General features: G+C 32.8%; 1 protein-coding gene across 25 annotated transcripts in view; it reads left to right on the top strand.

The window, feature by feature from the left end:
* Nucleotides 1-18,919, top strand: part of phactr4a (phosphatase and actin regulator 4a) — an 87,380-nt gene that overhangs the window by 59,597 nt on the left and 8,864 nt on the right. For 10 of the 25 annotated variants that reach the window (XR_012394686.1, XR_012394684.1, XR_012394685.1 and 7 more), the window contains 4 exons: nucleotides 618-1,196; nucleotides 14,408-14,539; nucleotides 16,114-16,624; nucleotides 18,411-18,661. Coding sequence is in view for 16 of the 25 variants with exons in the window: in XM_068215169.1 (XP_068071270.1) it covers nucleotides 618-1,196; nucleotides 14,408-14,539; nucleotides 16,114-16,624; nucleotides 18,411-18,661 (1,473 nt within the window). In the remaining 9 variants the exon portion in view is untranslated. The remainder of the gene's footprint in view (nucleotides 1-617; nucleotides 1,197-14,407; nucleotides 14,540-16,113; nucleotides 16,625-18,410; nucleotides 18,662-18,919) is intronic. The other 15 variants (XR_012394692.1, XR_012394689.1, XR_012394690.1 and 12 more) reach the window with 3 other exon arrangements.

Here is an 18,919-nt window from a genome sequence, read left to right as displayed (position 1 = left end):
GTCTCAAGCAAACAGTCACGTTTGATCCAAAATTTGTATTTTGCTTGCATGTGTCCAGGTCACTCTTAAATCGGGTATCATGTACAGTTAAAAAGGTATAATGACGTTCCTAAATGTAAAATTCAGTTAATTCAATAATAATCATAAGATCATAAATCATACTTGTGGAATTTTCACACTGTAAAATTCTTTGGCTACCTACATTACATTTCACATCAGGCTCAAGTTGAACAGGGCAGAAGTATACTTGAAGAATGATAGTAGATCTGTAGCTGCTTACTATGTACAAAATGTTTTGCTAGCAACAGTGATGTTAAAGACCCCATGAAACAGCTCTAACTTAATGATTCTGCCTAAAGCATCTTTAAAGGCATTTAAAAGTTTAAAAAAAATGATTCAGAGTTTTCAAAAAATGTCTTTAATGCAAAGTAAAGGACTCATCACATTTGTGAATTCATGTGGTCTTTAGAGCGCTTCTGCACCTCATTGCTGCTCCATTCACATGCTTCCCTAAGCTTTTCCATTGACTCTTGCTTGTCATTGTGACTATACTGTGCACTTGTGTGTTTCATTTGTGCTTATGTGTGTTTGTGCATGTGTCTTGTGCTCACTCTTAGGATCAGTGGGTGTGCAGTTTGTTCCTGAGCCCAAACCTGCAAGTACTTCCACTAAAGAGTCACAGCCACCCCCTAAACAGGCCATTCTCCCTCCCAAAAGGGTGATTGCTGCTCCTTCCTCCGCTGAGCCTGCTCCAGTCCCACCCTCATTTTCCTCTTTGTCATCATCATCATCCTCATCTTCTTCATCATCCTCATCCTCTGCTCCACCCATTGCTAAGCCTCCACCTAGGACTGTGTCTTTGAATGTAGACGACTCCTCGCGCACTATTCTCATTCCTTCCTTAATAGCAGGTGACCGTGAGGTGCCGCCAACTGTTCCCGCCCACACAACCCCAGCCACTGTTTCCACCCACAAGACCCTACCCACTGTTCCTGCCCACATGACACCACCTACTGTTCCTGCTCACGTGACAACGCCAGCTGCCCCTGCACACTCAAACCCACCTGCTGTTCTACCTCACTCCACCCCACCCACTGTCCCCAAACACCCCACCCCTGCAGCCCCTGTTCCCCTTAAACAGCCGCCAATGCCCCCTCCCAAACCAGTCCATCACAGCAGCAACACAGCACTGCAAGGTGAGTCATTTTTTGTCCTGTTGCTTTTAAGCTTCAAAGCTGCACCTGCTAGTATGTGGAACTTTATGCTGCTTTTGTGATAGACTTTAGCTGGAGTAGACAGTGGTGCAGGGTAATGAAAGTATGTAAAATGTTTAGTTTTTTATGTTTATTGGGGTTCTCCCCGTGCTTCTAAGAGTTTCTCCCACTAGTCCAAAGACATGTGATACACTGTAGGTTAATTGGGTGAGCTAAATTGTCTATAGTGTATGTGTTTGAATGAGTAGATATGGGGGTTTTCCAGTGATGGGTTGCAGCTGGAAAGGCATCTGCTGCATAAAAAATATGCTGGATAAGATGGCGGTTCATTCCGCTATGGCAAGCCCAGGTCGAAGAGAAAATGAATGACTGAATGTTCATTGGGAAAAAATGGGGCTGCACTATATATTTTTAGAATAAATATTAATTTAGTAGGGCTCAGCTATCAATCTAAATTTAACCACAAACAAGATTGATCATACCTGCGAATAGCTATGCTTTCATCCAAAAAACTAATTGACTTTATGTGCAAAACTGGAATATTGCTTAAACACGTTTGAATAAAGCAGCATTTCCATCCAACAAAATCGTCTCTTCCTGATTAACCGGTGCCAAATATCAAAAGTAAAAACTGAATTTGCGGTGGTAGAAGCAGTGTGAATCTTTTTTTATTTTTATTTAATAAGTGACCTGTGCCTCAGAAGACAAATGTCGACACGCAATGAACGCGTGGTGGCTTTTGAAGGCATGATACGTGGAGCATAAATGCTCTTAACAGTTGTGGAAGTATTTAATAAATATATTAACAACAATACTGAAACTGAAGGTATTTTAGAATGACTAAAACAACATTTCAGATGTTTTACAATGTCTTCAGCCTGCTGATTTGTCCGTTCAAACACAAATCACATCACATGATCTCTTATAACAAAATCAAATGACTTTTTAGAATGCGCATACTGGAAATCCATATGGATGTTTCCATTGTAGTTTAATAATTAAATAAAATAATTCGCATACTGGAAATCCATATGGATGTTTCCATTGTAGTTTAATAATTAAATAAAATAATTCAGACACAGTTTAATTTTTCAAGAATGTTTTTTTCTGTATTTTGAGTATGTGAGTGAGTGCTACTAGAGTGAATGTGCTCTCATAAGTGCTTCCACATATTATGTTGTAATTATATATAAAAAAAAAAACAAGGTCACTTGTATAGAGTTGTTATTGATTTTTTTATTAAAAAGATCACCTGTTTAAAAATATCCAAAATATTATTTAAATGAAAACACAATAATGTTCAATTAGTTTGTTGATGTATGTACTAACATGAACAATATTTTTATTAGTAAATCATTAGTAAATGATTCAGTTATTGTTCATTATTAGTTCATGTTAGTAGATGCATTAACTGACATTGACTCATGAAATCCTATACATTCATACAGTGTGACCCTTTATTATTTATTAAGTTAAAAAACAATAATATAATCTTGGTATGTTATTTATTTATTTTTCCCCCCTCTCTCTCTATCTCTGAAAAATGTTTTACAAACTTGGCCACTAGTCTGTTCTGTTCAGTCATGCATTATTTCAGAATCTGCATCTGAACTATCACCATATATAGTATACGTGTCCCTGACTTAAACATCAGTTTCCACATGGATGAACTTTCTGTAGGTGGTTTTCCATGTTCCACCTGACTGACTGTATTGTTCCCTGCGTTGTATTGTTTAGACTCCTGATTCATGTTTAATTCATTTTCAATCAACTGAGCTTCATTTTGCTACTGACACAAGCCTCATTTTCATGACAAAGACCTGCATGTTTTGCTTTGGACTTTTTGCATCATGCCATTCTACTTGAAAACTATGCTTACTTAGGCCTTATATACATGATTACTTTTAAAATAAAGCATATTGCTAACATTTTACATTTAATTTTAAATTTGTTAACATTGTTGAATATATTGGGCAGCGTGAACTGCTAAGCTATACAATGTTTTTACAATTATTTTTTTTTTCTAGATTAAGTCGTTTCCTTTTACATTGAAGAGAGAGTTCACCCTTAAATAAAAATTAACTCCGTTTATTCACCCACAAGTGGGTCCATATTTGAGTTTCTGTTTCTGTTGAACACAAAGTAAGATATTTTAGAGAATGCTGGAAACCAGTACCCATTGAGATTCATAGTTGAAAATAAAATATGCTATGAAAGTCAATGGCTACCAGTTTCCAACATTTTTCACTATATATATATATATATATATATATATATATATATATATATATATATATATATATTAATATATATATATATATATATATATATATATATATATATATATATATATATATATATATATATATATATATATATATATATTAATATATATATATATATATATATATATATATATATATATATATATATATATATATATATAGTCTAGTTAATATATATAAAATTAAAATATATATAAAATAATTAATAAGAAATTAGAAATTAATAAGTAACCCTAGAATAATACATTATACATTTTTAAGTATTAAGTATTTAATAATTTGAATAATCGTAAGTATTAAGTTTTTTTCATTATTTTTTGCTATTTTAACTACCCTGAATTATTATTTTAACTACCCTGAATTACCCCCTGAATTATTACCCCCCCCTCCCCCCCATTTATTTTTTCCCCCATTTCTGTTTAACGGAGATAATATTTTTCAGCACATTTCTAAAAATAATAGTTCTAATAACTGATTTATTTTATCTTTGTCATGATGACAGTAAATAATATTTGACTATATATTTTTAAGACACTTTTTTACAGCTTAAAGTGACATTTAAAGGCTTAACTAGGTTAATTAGACTGTCGGAAAAATAGCTTAAAGAGGCTAATAATTTCCACCTTAAAATGTTTTTTTTTTAAAATTAAAAACTGCTTTTATTCTAGCCTAAATAAAATAAATAAGACTTCCTCTATAATATATATATATATATATATATATATATATATATATATATATATATATATATATATATATATATATATATATATATATATATATATATATATATATACATATAYATATATATATATATATGTATATATATATATATATATATATATATATATATATATATATATATATATATATATATGTAATTTTTTTATTATTATTATTATTTTTTTTGCTATGTTAAACATTATTTGGGAAATATATAAAAAATGAAAAAAAAATAAATAAATCAAATGGGGTTTAATGATTTTGATTTTTAACTGTTCAGTTTATTACATTGATGTTATTTATTTAATGTCCTTAAATTTCTTTACATCTTAGTTTCACGTATCCGTAAACTTGTTAAGCTGTAGAAAATCTGGTGAACTGTTGCTTTTTTTAGTTAATATAATAGTCCACCAGTACTTTTGTTGTTGTTTTTTTCTTGATAATAAAAAAGAAAATCTTTAATATTGATTTATTTTATTTGATGACTTTTGTTTTTCTTTTTTTTTTTATGTAAGCAATAATGTCTAATGTAATGCCACTTTGTACATTAAGCTGTTATGTAGGTTATATGTTTTAATAGGCTGCAGCATAATATTATGTATATATTATAATTGTATATTATTATCATTGCAATAATAAAAGTGTTATCTGGTGTAAAAAAGATGGATTCAAAGAACATGAACTTACAGGTGCCATTATGGTAACGAGCAATTCCATGAAAATGTCAACCTTATCATGAAAAAATAAACTTTTGACCAAAATAACAAAACCTATTTAAATTTGCTCATTAAGGTCTATATTTTATTGTAATGATGTGCTCTTGTTGAATTTTTAAGGAAATTGGTTTGTTTATCAATGAAATATGAGGATTGTGCCAATGGTAAATTTCATTATAATCCAACCACATTTCGTGCTTTAGAAAAAGGGATTAAAGACTCACCTTTTCCATGCTTTATGTTAACAGTAATCATTCTGCAGAAGGATTGGAGTCTGTAGTATAAATAATTACCCTTACATTTTTATAACATTACTGCCCTTTTGATTTATGAGCTACATATTTAAGACATCACGCAGCTTCGGTCACGTGTCACGTCCGTAACGATTTAATGAAAATGTTTATATTGTGGAATAAATATTATAACAAATAAAATAAAAGTTTGTATACAAAGCCAAAATATGTCCATACTAATTATGATCGCCAACTCATCTCAGGTCTTTGCTTTAAACAACTACAATTTTGCGTTACGGACGTGACCATTTTTGAGCTCCTTATTAATATAAGCCAATGACTAGCGCATATTTGTTCATTATGATGCTGCATTACAATTACTGACTTACATTACATAACATCCATATGTTATATCAAGAACTGAACATTTCAGTTAGCTATAAACCATTTTAGTAACATTTCAAAAATAAATGTTTAATAAAGAGAACATTTTACATGCCATAATCTTGGCGCATAATCTTGGTGTTGTGGCGATGCAGCACCTTGTGTTGAAGCACTTCTTGTTTCTTTTGTAGATAGGGCAACTGACCGTCAAATAATAGATCAAATTGAGATACAATTTATGCCAAACTAGGAATGCTGATTTCGATTTATTTTGCCAACCAACAACCGCTCGTTAAGCGATATTAACCGTTAACAGATTAATATCAAAATATTATTTCATAAAAAAAAATTGACGTGCCTATTTTCTCTGACACATTAAATATTGCATTTTAAAATACTGATTTAGGTTATTTTAACATGCGAACAGCATACAGAAGGAGCATCTTCAGCACCTGCAGTGTTTTTTAGCAGCACAGAAAAACTGAAACTAACAAAAATAATAAAATAAATCCTGCTCTAAACCTTTTTACTTAAATGACAAATTAAGATTACAAAACGAAAACATTGACTGAATGCTTTTTAAGAATCGGCATAGACTTTTTGTCCAATCGTGTTTTTTTTTTCTTCCGTCATTTAAAAAATATTAGGCTAGCTCAAATAGATTGCTTTACGGAAAAAATGCATTCAATTAATGCTCCGCTGTTATAATATTACAAAACCTGTCAACATTTTTAATAGAAGTCATTAGTTTAAAGATTATGTCTGAATTATGATTTATTAGCCTATTTCCTCTTTCTTACTTGCGGTTCATGTGCGCGCGCGCTGAAAGATAATGACAATGAACCATAAGGCTTTGAACCTATACTTTTTGTTAAATATTGGCTAAGGATATAACAATTTTGTTATTTACATGTGATACTGTATTAATTTGCATACATGTTTTATAAGCTGTAAAATGAAAGCATCAGTTTGGTGCGAAGTTATCCTAAAATATTTGGCTTTGTTTGATTTGTAGATTAGGCTATGTAGGCTATTTAAAAATGTATATAAGAACTAATAATAACTGTTATTTTCCAAATGGAAAAAAAAAATTGGTTTGTTGGTTAGTCTGCACTAAATCATCAATATACCGAAGTTTATGACGCGGCTCCAGGCAGCACAGACGACCAGCATCAGCGCTGGTTCGTCAACTCCTGTGTCAACTCCTGTGTCAAACTTTGGCCAGAATATCCTTCTTTCATTTTGCTTCTTTGGCAAAATACATCTGTAAGCACGTGTGTTTGCACGTGTTACTGTTCTGCGAGTTAACAAATATGTGTTGCTCATAGAGGCCGATCACAACGAACGCGCTTTTTCATTCCAGAGACGTGAGGCGCTCCGCAATGCATTTTATATTGACAAGAAAAAAAGGAGCACGGTGCTCTTTTGTATGTCACTATTGGTAACAACTGAATCAGCTAGTCTATTGTGCGCTAGTGTTGCTGTCAATGTTGTCATAATTTAATTTTTAAAATAATATTATGAAATTCAAGATTTGTAAAGTCATACAACTTTGGATGACTTAAAAGAGCGACCACAAGTCTCTACCCCGTTATTAAAAAGTTCACCGTATCTTGACAACACACTTTGTCACTTCAAAGGAAACCCCGCCTCTGCTTTCATTTGATTGAAGAATGAAAGACGCCACTGAGGTAACATGCTTTTCCTCTGGAGCTCACAAAGCGGGCAATGGCAAAACGCGAGGCGCGCATGCAGGGCGCAAAATCAATAACCTCCATGCATTTGGTCTTTTCCCATTGTTCAAAATGCGCACGCCGTGGGTCAGGCTGCAGGCACTTGCACAGGCCACAGCTGAGTTTTCATTTCATGCAGAGCATAAATATGTTTTTTATTTTATTAATTAAATAACTATTTATAAAGATGAATTATCATAGCGACACAATTAATTTTCCAAGCCCTTTATCCAAAATCTAAGCACTTTCAAAGCTGGAAAATAAGCTATAGCCTACATTAAAATGAAAACATTTTCAAAAATTTCCAGCACCCGGCAAATGTGCTTGAGTGCTTATTAAAATTATTTTACAGGCGGCAAAATAAGAATAAAATCTTGATATTGCTCTAAGCTTTAACTACATTATAGGAGTATTTAATTTGTTAGTAAATCGATAGCACCTGCAGCTGTAATGTCATTCAATATTTTACACAATCGGTTATAAACTATAGCCTAAAAATATAAACATTATAGTCATCCATCGTACATGCCTGCAATTAATGGCTATTTTCTCAAAACCTTTCATAATAAAGTTTTCTCTCTCATCCTTGTCCTCTGTTTAATTTTTTTCAACCTGTCCTGAAGTGACTGCCGACGAGAAAAAGAAAGAAAGCGCGAGTGGACAAATTAAACTATTGATTCAATCGACTAACACATTAACTAGAATAAACTAAAATAAACTTTGTCAAATATAATATTGCCATAACTGTGACACAACTGTGCGCACTAACAGTCGGGCAATGATTCAATTCAAGTTTGTCTGGAAAGGAGCCCGATAAACATAGGCCTATTATAGCTGATTATGTTTATTATCAATTCTATATTATTCAGAGAAAAAAAGCACCATGTTAGCATGCACCACTGTTTCCGAATTGAGTTTTGAACATTCGAACGTGCGTTAACCTTTAACAACACACATGCCATAATACGAATTAAATATAACAAGGTGATATCTATTTAAGTTTGATTAATTGTGCAACCTTACCATTCAGATGTCTCAGAGGTTAAAGTTTATTGGTTTACACACCCAACAGATATCCACAAATAGGTCTTTTGTCAAGTTTTGAAAGCATTTATCTGATTTTCATTATGTTTCAACTGTCAATTTCAGAGCAGTCACGTCCGTAACGAAGACAAGTCACGTCCGTAACGATAGTTTTCCCTCATTAATGCAAAAATGAAAAACTAAATAAAATGAATTATAAATGTCCCATGCAGAGCCAACCCTTATCCTTTTTACTGTTATATATATTTTTGGCTTCTGTATTTTTATTCACAGAATTTTAACCAAGTATGTCAACTCACAAAACTCATGTCTTTTTTTTGTCACGTCCGTAACGCATTCATTTTGCCGTCATTTTAAATATAAAACACCTGCATAGACTGGTATTTTTTTGATGCCTAAACTCCATGGTTAAGGGGTAATAAAAATATAAACAGATATTTCAATATACTGTTAACATATACATTCTCCGAGTATATACGTTTAATTTTTTTCCTGCAAATGTCACGTCCATAACGCTGGAATCAGCCTAACATAATGAGCAAAAGTTATCCACACATGATATTTGTCATTTTCTTCATAGTAGATACTTACATATACTACTTACATTTTGTTTTTGTAATACTTTTTAATTTTATTTATTTATTTATTTATTTATTTATTTATTTATTTATTTATTTATTTTCTATGGACTTTGTGTATTTGTAATGTATAGTACAGCAAACAGAAACTGGAAATAGTAGAAGACAATTTGATGTCTCCCCAGTGATTAGAATCAAATGAAAAGGCCTATATGTGTGTAGTGAATCAGGTGTGTGAAAATCTCTGAAGCACAGACACAGATGAGTGTTCCAGCGAGACGGGCAGGCATAGACATGTCTCTTTGCTGTTTGTGCTGCTGCTCTTTCACACTTTTTATTATGCAGCTTTATATAGGCTTATACACATAATCTATACAGGAAGAAATCTGCTAATTTTTTGAGCCCATTAATTAATTAGTTAAAAATGTTTTATTTTGTATTACTATTTAGTAATTATTTTATTTTTAAAATAGTATTATGATTTATTTATTTACTTTTTAAAATTAATTAATTTACTAATCTATTCATTTATTTATGTAGATGCATGTAAGTATATATTTATTCAGTTTGTGTTAATTGGAGTAATATTGAATAATATGCAAATGTTAATATGATTTATGTACAGTTTGTAATTTTTTTAAATTTTTTTTTGTAGATACATTATGAGACATTATTTGTTATGTTTGGATTTGTAAAAAAAAAAAAAAAACCTTCAAAACCTTAAAGTTAAACAAAAGTATATGCATATACGGTTGTTAAATGTGACATCAGGCAAAGCGGCTTCCGGGTCCAAGGGCTCTATTCAACTGAATGGGGAGACTCATGAAATGGTAATGATAAACGTTTACAAAGCGATTTAATACTTTCGAAAATCACAATTGCAATATATATATGTCCATGCCTAATATCCAGTGGCCACAGAGTGATTCATTTTTTATAAATTGTTACAATTTTGGTATTTGTTATGCAGCAAGCCCAGAGATTGTGGTGTACACCATGATTTTATATAAAATTAAGTTTAATGTGTGATAGGAATAAAACGTGATCATAAACGAATGATTTCTCCACTCAAATGAATGGCGGCTTGGACCCGGAAACAGTATTACATGCGTCACCACTTAAAAAACGGATATACAGTTGAAGTCAGAACTATTAGCTCCCCTGTTTATTTTTTCCCCAATTTCTGTTTAACAGAGAGAAGATTTTTTTTCAACACATTTCTAAACATAATTGTTTTAGTAACTCGTCTCTAATAACTAATAAATAATATCTAATAAATAATATTTAACTATATATTTTTCAAGACACTTCTATACAGTTTACCTAGGCAGGTCATTGTATAATGATGATTTGTTCTGTAAACTATCAAAAAAAAAAAATATATATATATATATATATATATATATATATATATATATATATATATACATATAAATAGAGAGAGAGAGCTTAAGGGGGATGATGATTTTGTACTTAAAATGGTGTTTAAAAAAATTTAAAACTGTTTTTATTCTAGTCTAAATAAAACAAATAAGACTTTCTCCAGAATAAAAAAATATTATTAGACATACTGTGAAAATTTCTTTGCTCTGTTCATCATTTGAGAAATATTTAAAAAAAGAAAAAAAATCAAAGAGGGGCCAATAATTCTGACTTCAACTGTACATATGTGTTTTGTTTTTAGTTATTATGTTCTCAAAATAATTATGCAGATAAATTCACAGATTTTGTTCGAAATACTGCACACAAATAGCAAAAATGGTCAACAGATTCTGTCTGGCCCTGCATAATAACACTGGTCTGTAATATTATACAGGGATTCTGAGGAAATTCAAACAGCTTACACTGGAACACAATCTTGTCTGACAGGTTTTAATTGTGCCGTTTCCCATCAAATCATATAAATCAAGTTATTAAAATTAAGCAGGGGTTGGGAGAGAAAAAAAAAGATGGTGTGTATGCGTGCGCTTTTATGCGAGTGTGTTTGAGTGTGAAATGTGTCTGTTTGTTCTCTGTAGCAGCTGATGCTCTGTCTGCTCTCACAGACAAGAGAACTCCCTGTACTTTTGTCCTCAGCATTTTTGTTATCACTACAATAGAGAACAGTTGGTGACTACTACTTTTTTTAGCCACCTTGGTCCCAAATATATTTTCCCCATAGATAAAATTTTTTTTACTTGGTATTCAACAATTCAAAAAAACGTGACCATTTACACGCAGACTGTATATTGTGTGCACTTTAAATACAGTGGATAATTACTTATTATTTAAACTTTTAGAGTGCCTTTTAAGAATGTTTAGAATTTTGTTTATTGGCAGTGGTTGTTCATCAGAGCACTTATTGCTTGAAGACTTGGGGGATTTATTAAAAAACAAAAAAAACATTTTCACATGATAATTTGGCTTGCAACATAAAAAAAAGTGATTATTGTTTAGAGCTTTTGTTTGTTATGGGTTATTTCCTGTCATCATTTACTCACTCTTTACTTGTTTCATGTCACTTAAAGTGTTTTTGTTTTTGTTCTGATGAACACAATAGAGGATATATTATATAACCATTGACTTCCAGAAAAACAAATTCTATGGAAATCAATGTTTACAGATTTCCAACATTCTTAAAAAAAAAAAAAAAAAAAAAAAACTATTATTGTGTTAAAAATAAAATCTAACTGCTTTGGAGTAAATTCAAGTATATTTAATTTGTGGTGACTACCCTTTATGTTTGTTTGCCAAAAAGTTTGCCCAAAAATTAGGATTCTAGTCAATTTCTATTCACCCAAACCGTTTTTAAGCATGTATGAGTTTTTTTCTTCTGCTAAACACAAAAAAAAAAAAAATATATATATATATATATATATATATATATATATATATATATATATATATATATATATATATATATATATATATATATATATATATATATATATATATATATAATTTATTTATTTTTATGTTGGCCACCAATATTAAAGGAACATTTTGAATTTCACAACAAGAAAAAAAGACTAGTCTTCCATTAACTGTTTTATTGTTTTTGTTTATTTATTTGCGGTTGATTTTCTTTAGTTTATTCCAGAAGATTCTGCAGGCTGAATTAAAAAAAAGAGAGGAAATACCGAGAGTGTCATTGATGAAAGATAACTTTAGACATGTCATGGCCCAGTGGTATGAAAGGCCGGCAGCAGCTGCCCAAGTGTCAGGAACACAGCACACGCCAACCCTGTCCAGCCGGATTTATTTATAGGTGTTGCTAGTCCAGATACATGTACTATACTATGACAATCCAATTTCAGTTTGAAACCATTGAGACACTATGGAAAATATCAAATTTACTGTAATGCAGTAATTTTTATCAAATCTAAATTGGAATTGGATGATTCATTTATTTATTTAATTTTTATTTAGTTATTTATTAGTGTTGTAATTGATCACAAATCTCACGGTTCAGATCACATTACGGTTTTTGAGTCACGAATCGAACAATCAGTAAAAAAGGGAGTAGACAAATTTTATTTGCTTTTCACTTATACAAAACTATTACTGCAAAAGCCATTATTTTTAAACAAACAGAACTTAGAACCTGTAATTTAATTTTCTTTTTTTTTTTTTTAAAAGAACCATCTGGAAAAAAAGGAAAATATTAAATACGAAAAATAGCTTTGCTACTGTTGCTGATAATGCTTTATATAGAATTTTAACATCTTGTACAACATATAATAGTTATTTTCCATTAATGACTCAAAAATTCACACATAAACCTTCATGATTGATTATAAAACATATTCAGGGACATAATTTGGATAGTTGTTTGTCACCACCCACTGGTTACACAATGTAATTGCTACAACATTAACCATCTTCAAGTTCCGTTAAACAGAGAATTTAATCTTTACCATAAGCAAAAGTGTTTATATCTAAACTATAAACTGTTCTCCCAGTACTTCCATGTTATGAATTGTTTGTAACTAAAACTAAAAAAAGTGTAAAAAAAACTTAATCTCTTTCAATCAAACGCAGATTTGAAAGCAGCACTTTGAAGCTTCAATTAATAATTATTTGCAAATCATTATCATTTATTATTCATGTTTACCGGTTTGAATTGAGATCACAACCTTTTAATGTTCAATTGTGCTGCTTTACGCTGAATGCATTAATGCAGGCTAAACAAACAGTGACAGAAAACCCTACCTTAGACACTAACACTAAGCCAAGAAAGCATTTAGGTCCCACCACAACTTTTTCCACCATCATTATATTTTGCATGGAAGCCGCAATGATTTTTATACATGTGATATACACGTGACCAGCTTGTCTAAATATTTCACATATACTGGTTTTTAGTAGCTTCATTTTTGGAAGTTTTGCTCATTTATTTATTTTTTGTTTGTTAATATCACAGAAAAGACCATGGATTTGTTTTGTCAAGCCTGCACATAAGTAAATAATTGGTAGAAAAATATTAATTTCAGCTAAAAATATTTTATAAGCTCAAAGTACAATGAACAGCTTCTACAATGAAAAGAGTTGCTAGCTGTTTAACCTAGATGAATACTTACTTTACCAGATAAATATGTATGAGTACAAGATATATTGATTTGAAGTTACATTTCTTCACTGTTTGTAATATGATATTCTTTTGCAGTGTACAAAGATCATTCATTACATCACATCTAATTTTATTTTTCATGTTATAAATGACTATAAACGAGAAGCAAAGTGACTGTCTTCATCTGGAATGAGCGATTTTGCAATGCCTAGATGATATAATTAATTAATTGAGCACTATTGTTTTGTTTTTAATTAGTTCACTAATAAATACTAAATAATAGTAATAATAAATAAAAAATAAAAAGATATTTGCATGCACACTACACTGACTTTAGGGGTCTAAATGAGCATATGAATGTACTGGTTGCTTCTATGGAAAACATACCACAGAATTGCTTGATTGGCCAATCAGACTCAAGTATTCCAAAGAGCAATGTAATAACTCACTTAGTTGCACAATATCCAGCATCTTAAAAGTTGAAGTGTGACTTTCTGGAGTACTAATAACACTGCTGCTCGCATTTAAAACTCCAATACTGTTCTATATTATTGATCTTAACCCTCAATTTTGTTCATCTTCAAAACACAATCTGTATGTATTCCTCCACCTCCATTCAAAGTCAGTTCCACAAAAATGATTAAAACTGGCAAACATGCATTTCTTGCACAAATAATAGGAATATTTGAGTATACTGTATTTTTATTTACCAACACTTACCATATTGAAAGTACTCTATCCTTGTGTGTCTATCAGTGTTTATATGTGAATATAAGACTCAATTAAAAGTGTCTTTGTCTTCAATGAGTCTTATGTTTTGGATGTGAAAAAAAAAACAATTTCTTTAAGCACTCAAACGATCACCTGTTAAGCTAAAGCAGCATCCAAAAATGTTAGTAAGTGTTGTGTGAGATGCTAAAAACATATTTCCCTTCATCCACTCCAAAGCTTCAACGTTGCAAAGATATCACAAATCTCCACCTCCTCAGTACTGGAAAAGCTGGAGACAGCAGGCAGGGTCTGGAGTCTATCTCTCCCTGCCCACCTACCTCAGCCAAAGGGGCGCTCAGCTCCGCCCAGGTACCCCTGGTGCCGTCCCATCCATCACCAGCTGGCATGCATGTCCTAATGTTCTAATATTCTCACAGAGTCATGCTTGTTTTCACACCCATACTCAATATCTCCACAATCCCTCTCCAAATCACTGTGATTACTGAGAACAAATCAATTGCATTCCCTTCATTCTGTGCAAAAGATGTGCTATTTATTTTTTTTGGATTTAGTTCAGGATTAATCTGGTAGACAGTGCAAATGCACTTTTATGCTAATGTTTCGCCCTCTTGTAGAATGTCAATGAGGATCACTCATCAGCAAACACTGAGGTTGGAGGGAGTGGCAGTGCCAAGTGTTTGTTGTTTTTGGCATTCAGTATGAAGCCACAATAGGTCAAGATCTTTGAGATTTAGCACAGAAACACACAATAGTTTAGCCAAGTTGGCAAGCTTCCTAGGAAGTGCATAATTAAAATGCAGTGTCTCAGAACTAAAGAGTTTTTCTCTTCACATGTCTGTGCTATTAGCCTTTACAGTATGTTGATTAGTTATGAGCAAAGAACATGTACAGTAGTAAGAAGCTAAGTAGGGTCAGCTTAGATTTCATGTTCACTTTTAACTAATGTGCACAGAAAGCTCTTCGTAGCTGTTGCTCTGTCATTAACTGTAGTCAGCCTGTTGGAGAAAATATGCCATTGAAGTTGAATGTTTAAGGCTGTTTGCACCTAGAATTATCCTTGGATTAGTGGAACCACCAATAGACTATATACTTTTAGTAATAAAGTTAAGTGAGCTGTCACTGGAGTGGTACCTTTTTTAAAGGTACAAATTTTTACCTAAAATGTCCATAATAATAGGATATATATTATTATCTAAAAAGTACAAAAGTGTCCCTCTTAAAAATTTTAGGTACTAAAATATACCTTTAAGGTACTAATATGTACCCTTTAAGTACAAATGTGTACCTTTTGAAAAGGTACCACCCCAGTGACAGCTCACGTTCCTTTATTTCTTAGAGTGTTTCTTGCATTGCAGTTTTTCATCTTTCACTATATGTGGTTGAGCTCAACCAGTGGATTCTAATTGGCATTGATTATATTGTTTATTAGCTGAAAAAAAATCTGGAATTCAGTGATCATTCCTTTCTACTGTAGCAGTGGCAGTGTTGAGGACTTCTTTGTTGTCATAAAATGTGAATGATTATTTATTATTACGCCAAATCATTGCTGTCTTTACTGTTTGTTTTTGGTGTGAATTGGCCTTTGCTTTGACGTTAACTAGAACCTTGTGTTAACATTCAGAAAGGGTTCTGGATCACCTCTTGTTAAAAAAAAGTTTTTTAACTTGTGTTCATAAACTATAGATTTGCATATTTTTTAACTGAATTATTGTAGAAACTTTTATCTTCCCTCCCAAATCCCAATATATATTACCCCACCCCATCATGTACTAATACCAGTTTGAATAATTTCATGGCATGCAAATCAATGTCTTGGCTGATAACATCATAGCTTGTCGCCTTCATACAGATTAAATAGTTATTACTATGTGTTCTTGAACCCTGTTTTATCTGGAAAACTGATTTTGCTTTTTTTTCCACAGTGGATCCCTCTCAAGTCCCGGTCCCAGTCAAGCGATCTCCTCCCATTCCCCCAAAGAGGAATACTCCAGTGACCAAACGTAACTCAGGCGACTCTTCAGCCAATCTGCCTGAGCCTCCGCCCCCTGCCCCCACCTCTGTTCCAATCCCAGCCGCTGCACCAATATCTGCTCCACCCTCTACCCAATCAGATGACAGCAAAAACTCAAACTCTGGAGGGTTCTCTCCTCCGCCACCCCATATCCCACCATCCCCTCCTCGTGCCCACCAACCCCATGAAGTGATCCGTGTAGACCCACCCAGCCCCACCACAGAACCACCTTCTCAACCACCACCTCTACCTTTACATATACGCATCCAGAGAGCTTTGAACAGTCCAGGCCCAGTCCATCCCAACCCAGAAGGTTCCCAGCGAGCACACTCGCTTCTCTTTGAAACACCTCCAGACTTAATCAATGAGGCCTTAGGAGGAGGGCGATACTCGCTTCCAGTCACCATTGAACCTCTGCGACTGTGAGTGTTTATATTTCTTTATCTTAGAATGTCTTCTGGCCTTGTACTATTACTGCTTGTAACTGATTTCCATCCTAGGTAAGAGTGTAAGTTAATGTTATGCTATATATTTTATATATACTGAGATGTTCTAGTTTGGAGTCACTGGGAACTGTGGCTTCTCAGGATTAAAGTGGTCCACCCCTGATGTATACTCTACTGTATATACACACCAGTGTTTGCTCTAGGATTTTTTCCAGCTGTGGCAGCAGACTCTGTTGGGCATTTTACACAGATCTACCACTACATGTGGCATTATTTCATTGACAAATGTCGTTGGCGAGATCGCATTTATGTAAAAGCCTACGAGCATGTCAATCTCTGCTTGCGCGCCGATTTCCTCTGCTCGTGCACAAAACTTCTTGTGCGCCCTCAAGTATAGGCTGCTCAAGTACAGATTTTCTTGCACTCCCTCAAATAAACACAGCTTAAGGGTGATTAAGTGCGTTTATGTACCGAGTATGCCTCCAACATTTATTCGATTTACTAGGAGTATATATGAATGTCTCCGATAGACTTGCGGAGCAAAGTGTGGCATTAATGCGTCCTGTTTTTCTAAATAAGTTATTTAAATGTTCAATGGGGTATATGCACACAGACCTTTAATTTTAGTAAGCCAGCCCCAGGGCCTCCGGTTAATTTTCATCCCATACAAAATTGGCATGTTTAAGATCTGATTTCTTTAAAAAAAAAAAAACAGCAATCGTCACTGCCTGGCTGAAATACGGTATTAAGTGGGTATCAGAATAAACAAAAAGTGCTGCAATAAATAACTTTTTTCCTCTCCATGTCTTTAAAATATTTAAATAAATTTTACTCCAGTATTTTCAATTGAATTTCTGCGCTAGCCTTCTGCTAATGACGGCACCAGTGTTTGAATGGTCTCTTTTTACGCTTTAACAACCAAATGAATGCTTAAGTCTATTTAACTGAATGTATTGTAATTACGTTAAAACATTGATGCTGTAAAAGGAGCCTTATGAAATTTAAAATGGTCACAAGCTTTCACCGGAAGTTCATCATTGGCTAGACAACTCTAGTTGTGCTTGTATCCCATTTACCTTTGAACACATGGCAAAAATCCAAATACTTTGTTTCTTTACCTGAAGTGTTGAATAACTATCACAGGGTCTGACCTAGAACTTTATCAACCTGCAAATCAACAAACAAAATGGCATTCTGAGTGCACTCACTTGCTTTTATTCACTCTTTTACGTGGACTATAATAGTGGACTAATGTGAGAATCATGAATGAGGGTGTAGGGGTTGATTTTGAAAACAGCCAAAGTGATTTTGTATGTAAATGGACATTTTGGCCAACTTTTTTTCCCTCTTCTGATGGCATTTATCAAGAAATTTGTATTGTATTATTTAAAAATATTCACATAATATCCAAAAAAAGGTTTTATTTGTTTTAGATTGTAAAAAAAAAAGTCTTCAATTTTTTTTCCTGCTGGAAGCATCTGTAGTTTCAAGGTTTCCCTTTTTGGATGATGTTTATAGACCATAACGCCACCTGTTGATGATGAAAATGATTTTACTAATGCAAGTGAACTAGTTGGTTGTTGGCTGTAGGCTTTCGTGTGCATTCAAACTTTTTGGTTGGTTCACAACCTTTAAACTGTGCTAGTTATGCTACATCTATACAACACTATCAGGTTTCATGCTTGCTATGTGTTGTGTGGTAAAGAAATATAGACACAGCCCCATATCATTCACATGCTCACTGTGATGTTATGTTATTCAGGCCTGAGGATGATGATTTTGACATGGAAGAAGAGCTGCAGAAGCTGCGAGCGGGCCCTCGGCCGACACAAAAGCCAGAGCTGGAACCACGCAGCCGCCGAGGCCTTGTTGAAGACCCACAAGTCGCTGTCATTCCTGAGGATGCAGGATCTGAATCAAGTGAAGAGGAGGAGGACGAGAGTGATTCAGATCAATCCATCAAATATAGAGATGACAATGAGGAAGATGATGATGAAGAGGATGTTCCCAAAAGTATGATAATTTAATTCTGAATAGCAGTTTGACAGTTATTTTGGAATAACCTATATTCTTTTATTTTTTTGTATATACACTACCGGTCATAAGTTTGGGGTCAGTTTTTTTATTTTTTTTTATTTTTTTTTTTTTATTTATTATTTTTTAATAAAAATAATTCTGTTTATCAAGGCAGCATTTATTAGATGTAATAAAAAAGCTAAACTGTTAAATATGTATTATAATTGTATGTATTTTTTTGTATGTAGTTTCAAA

The sequence above is a fragment of the Danio rerio genome, chromosome 19 (assembly GCF_049306965.1).
Source record: "Danio rerio strain Tuebingen ecotype United States chromosome 19, GRCz12tu, whole genome shotgun sequence".
Classification (NCBI taxonomy): Eukaryota; Metazoa; Chordata; class Actinopteri; order Cypriniformes; family Danionidae; genus Danio; species Danio rerio.
This window is presented reverse-complemented; position numbering and strand designations above follow the sequence as displayed.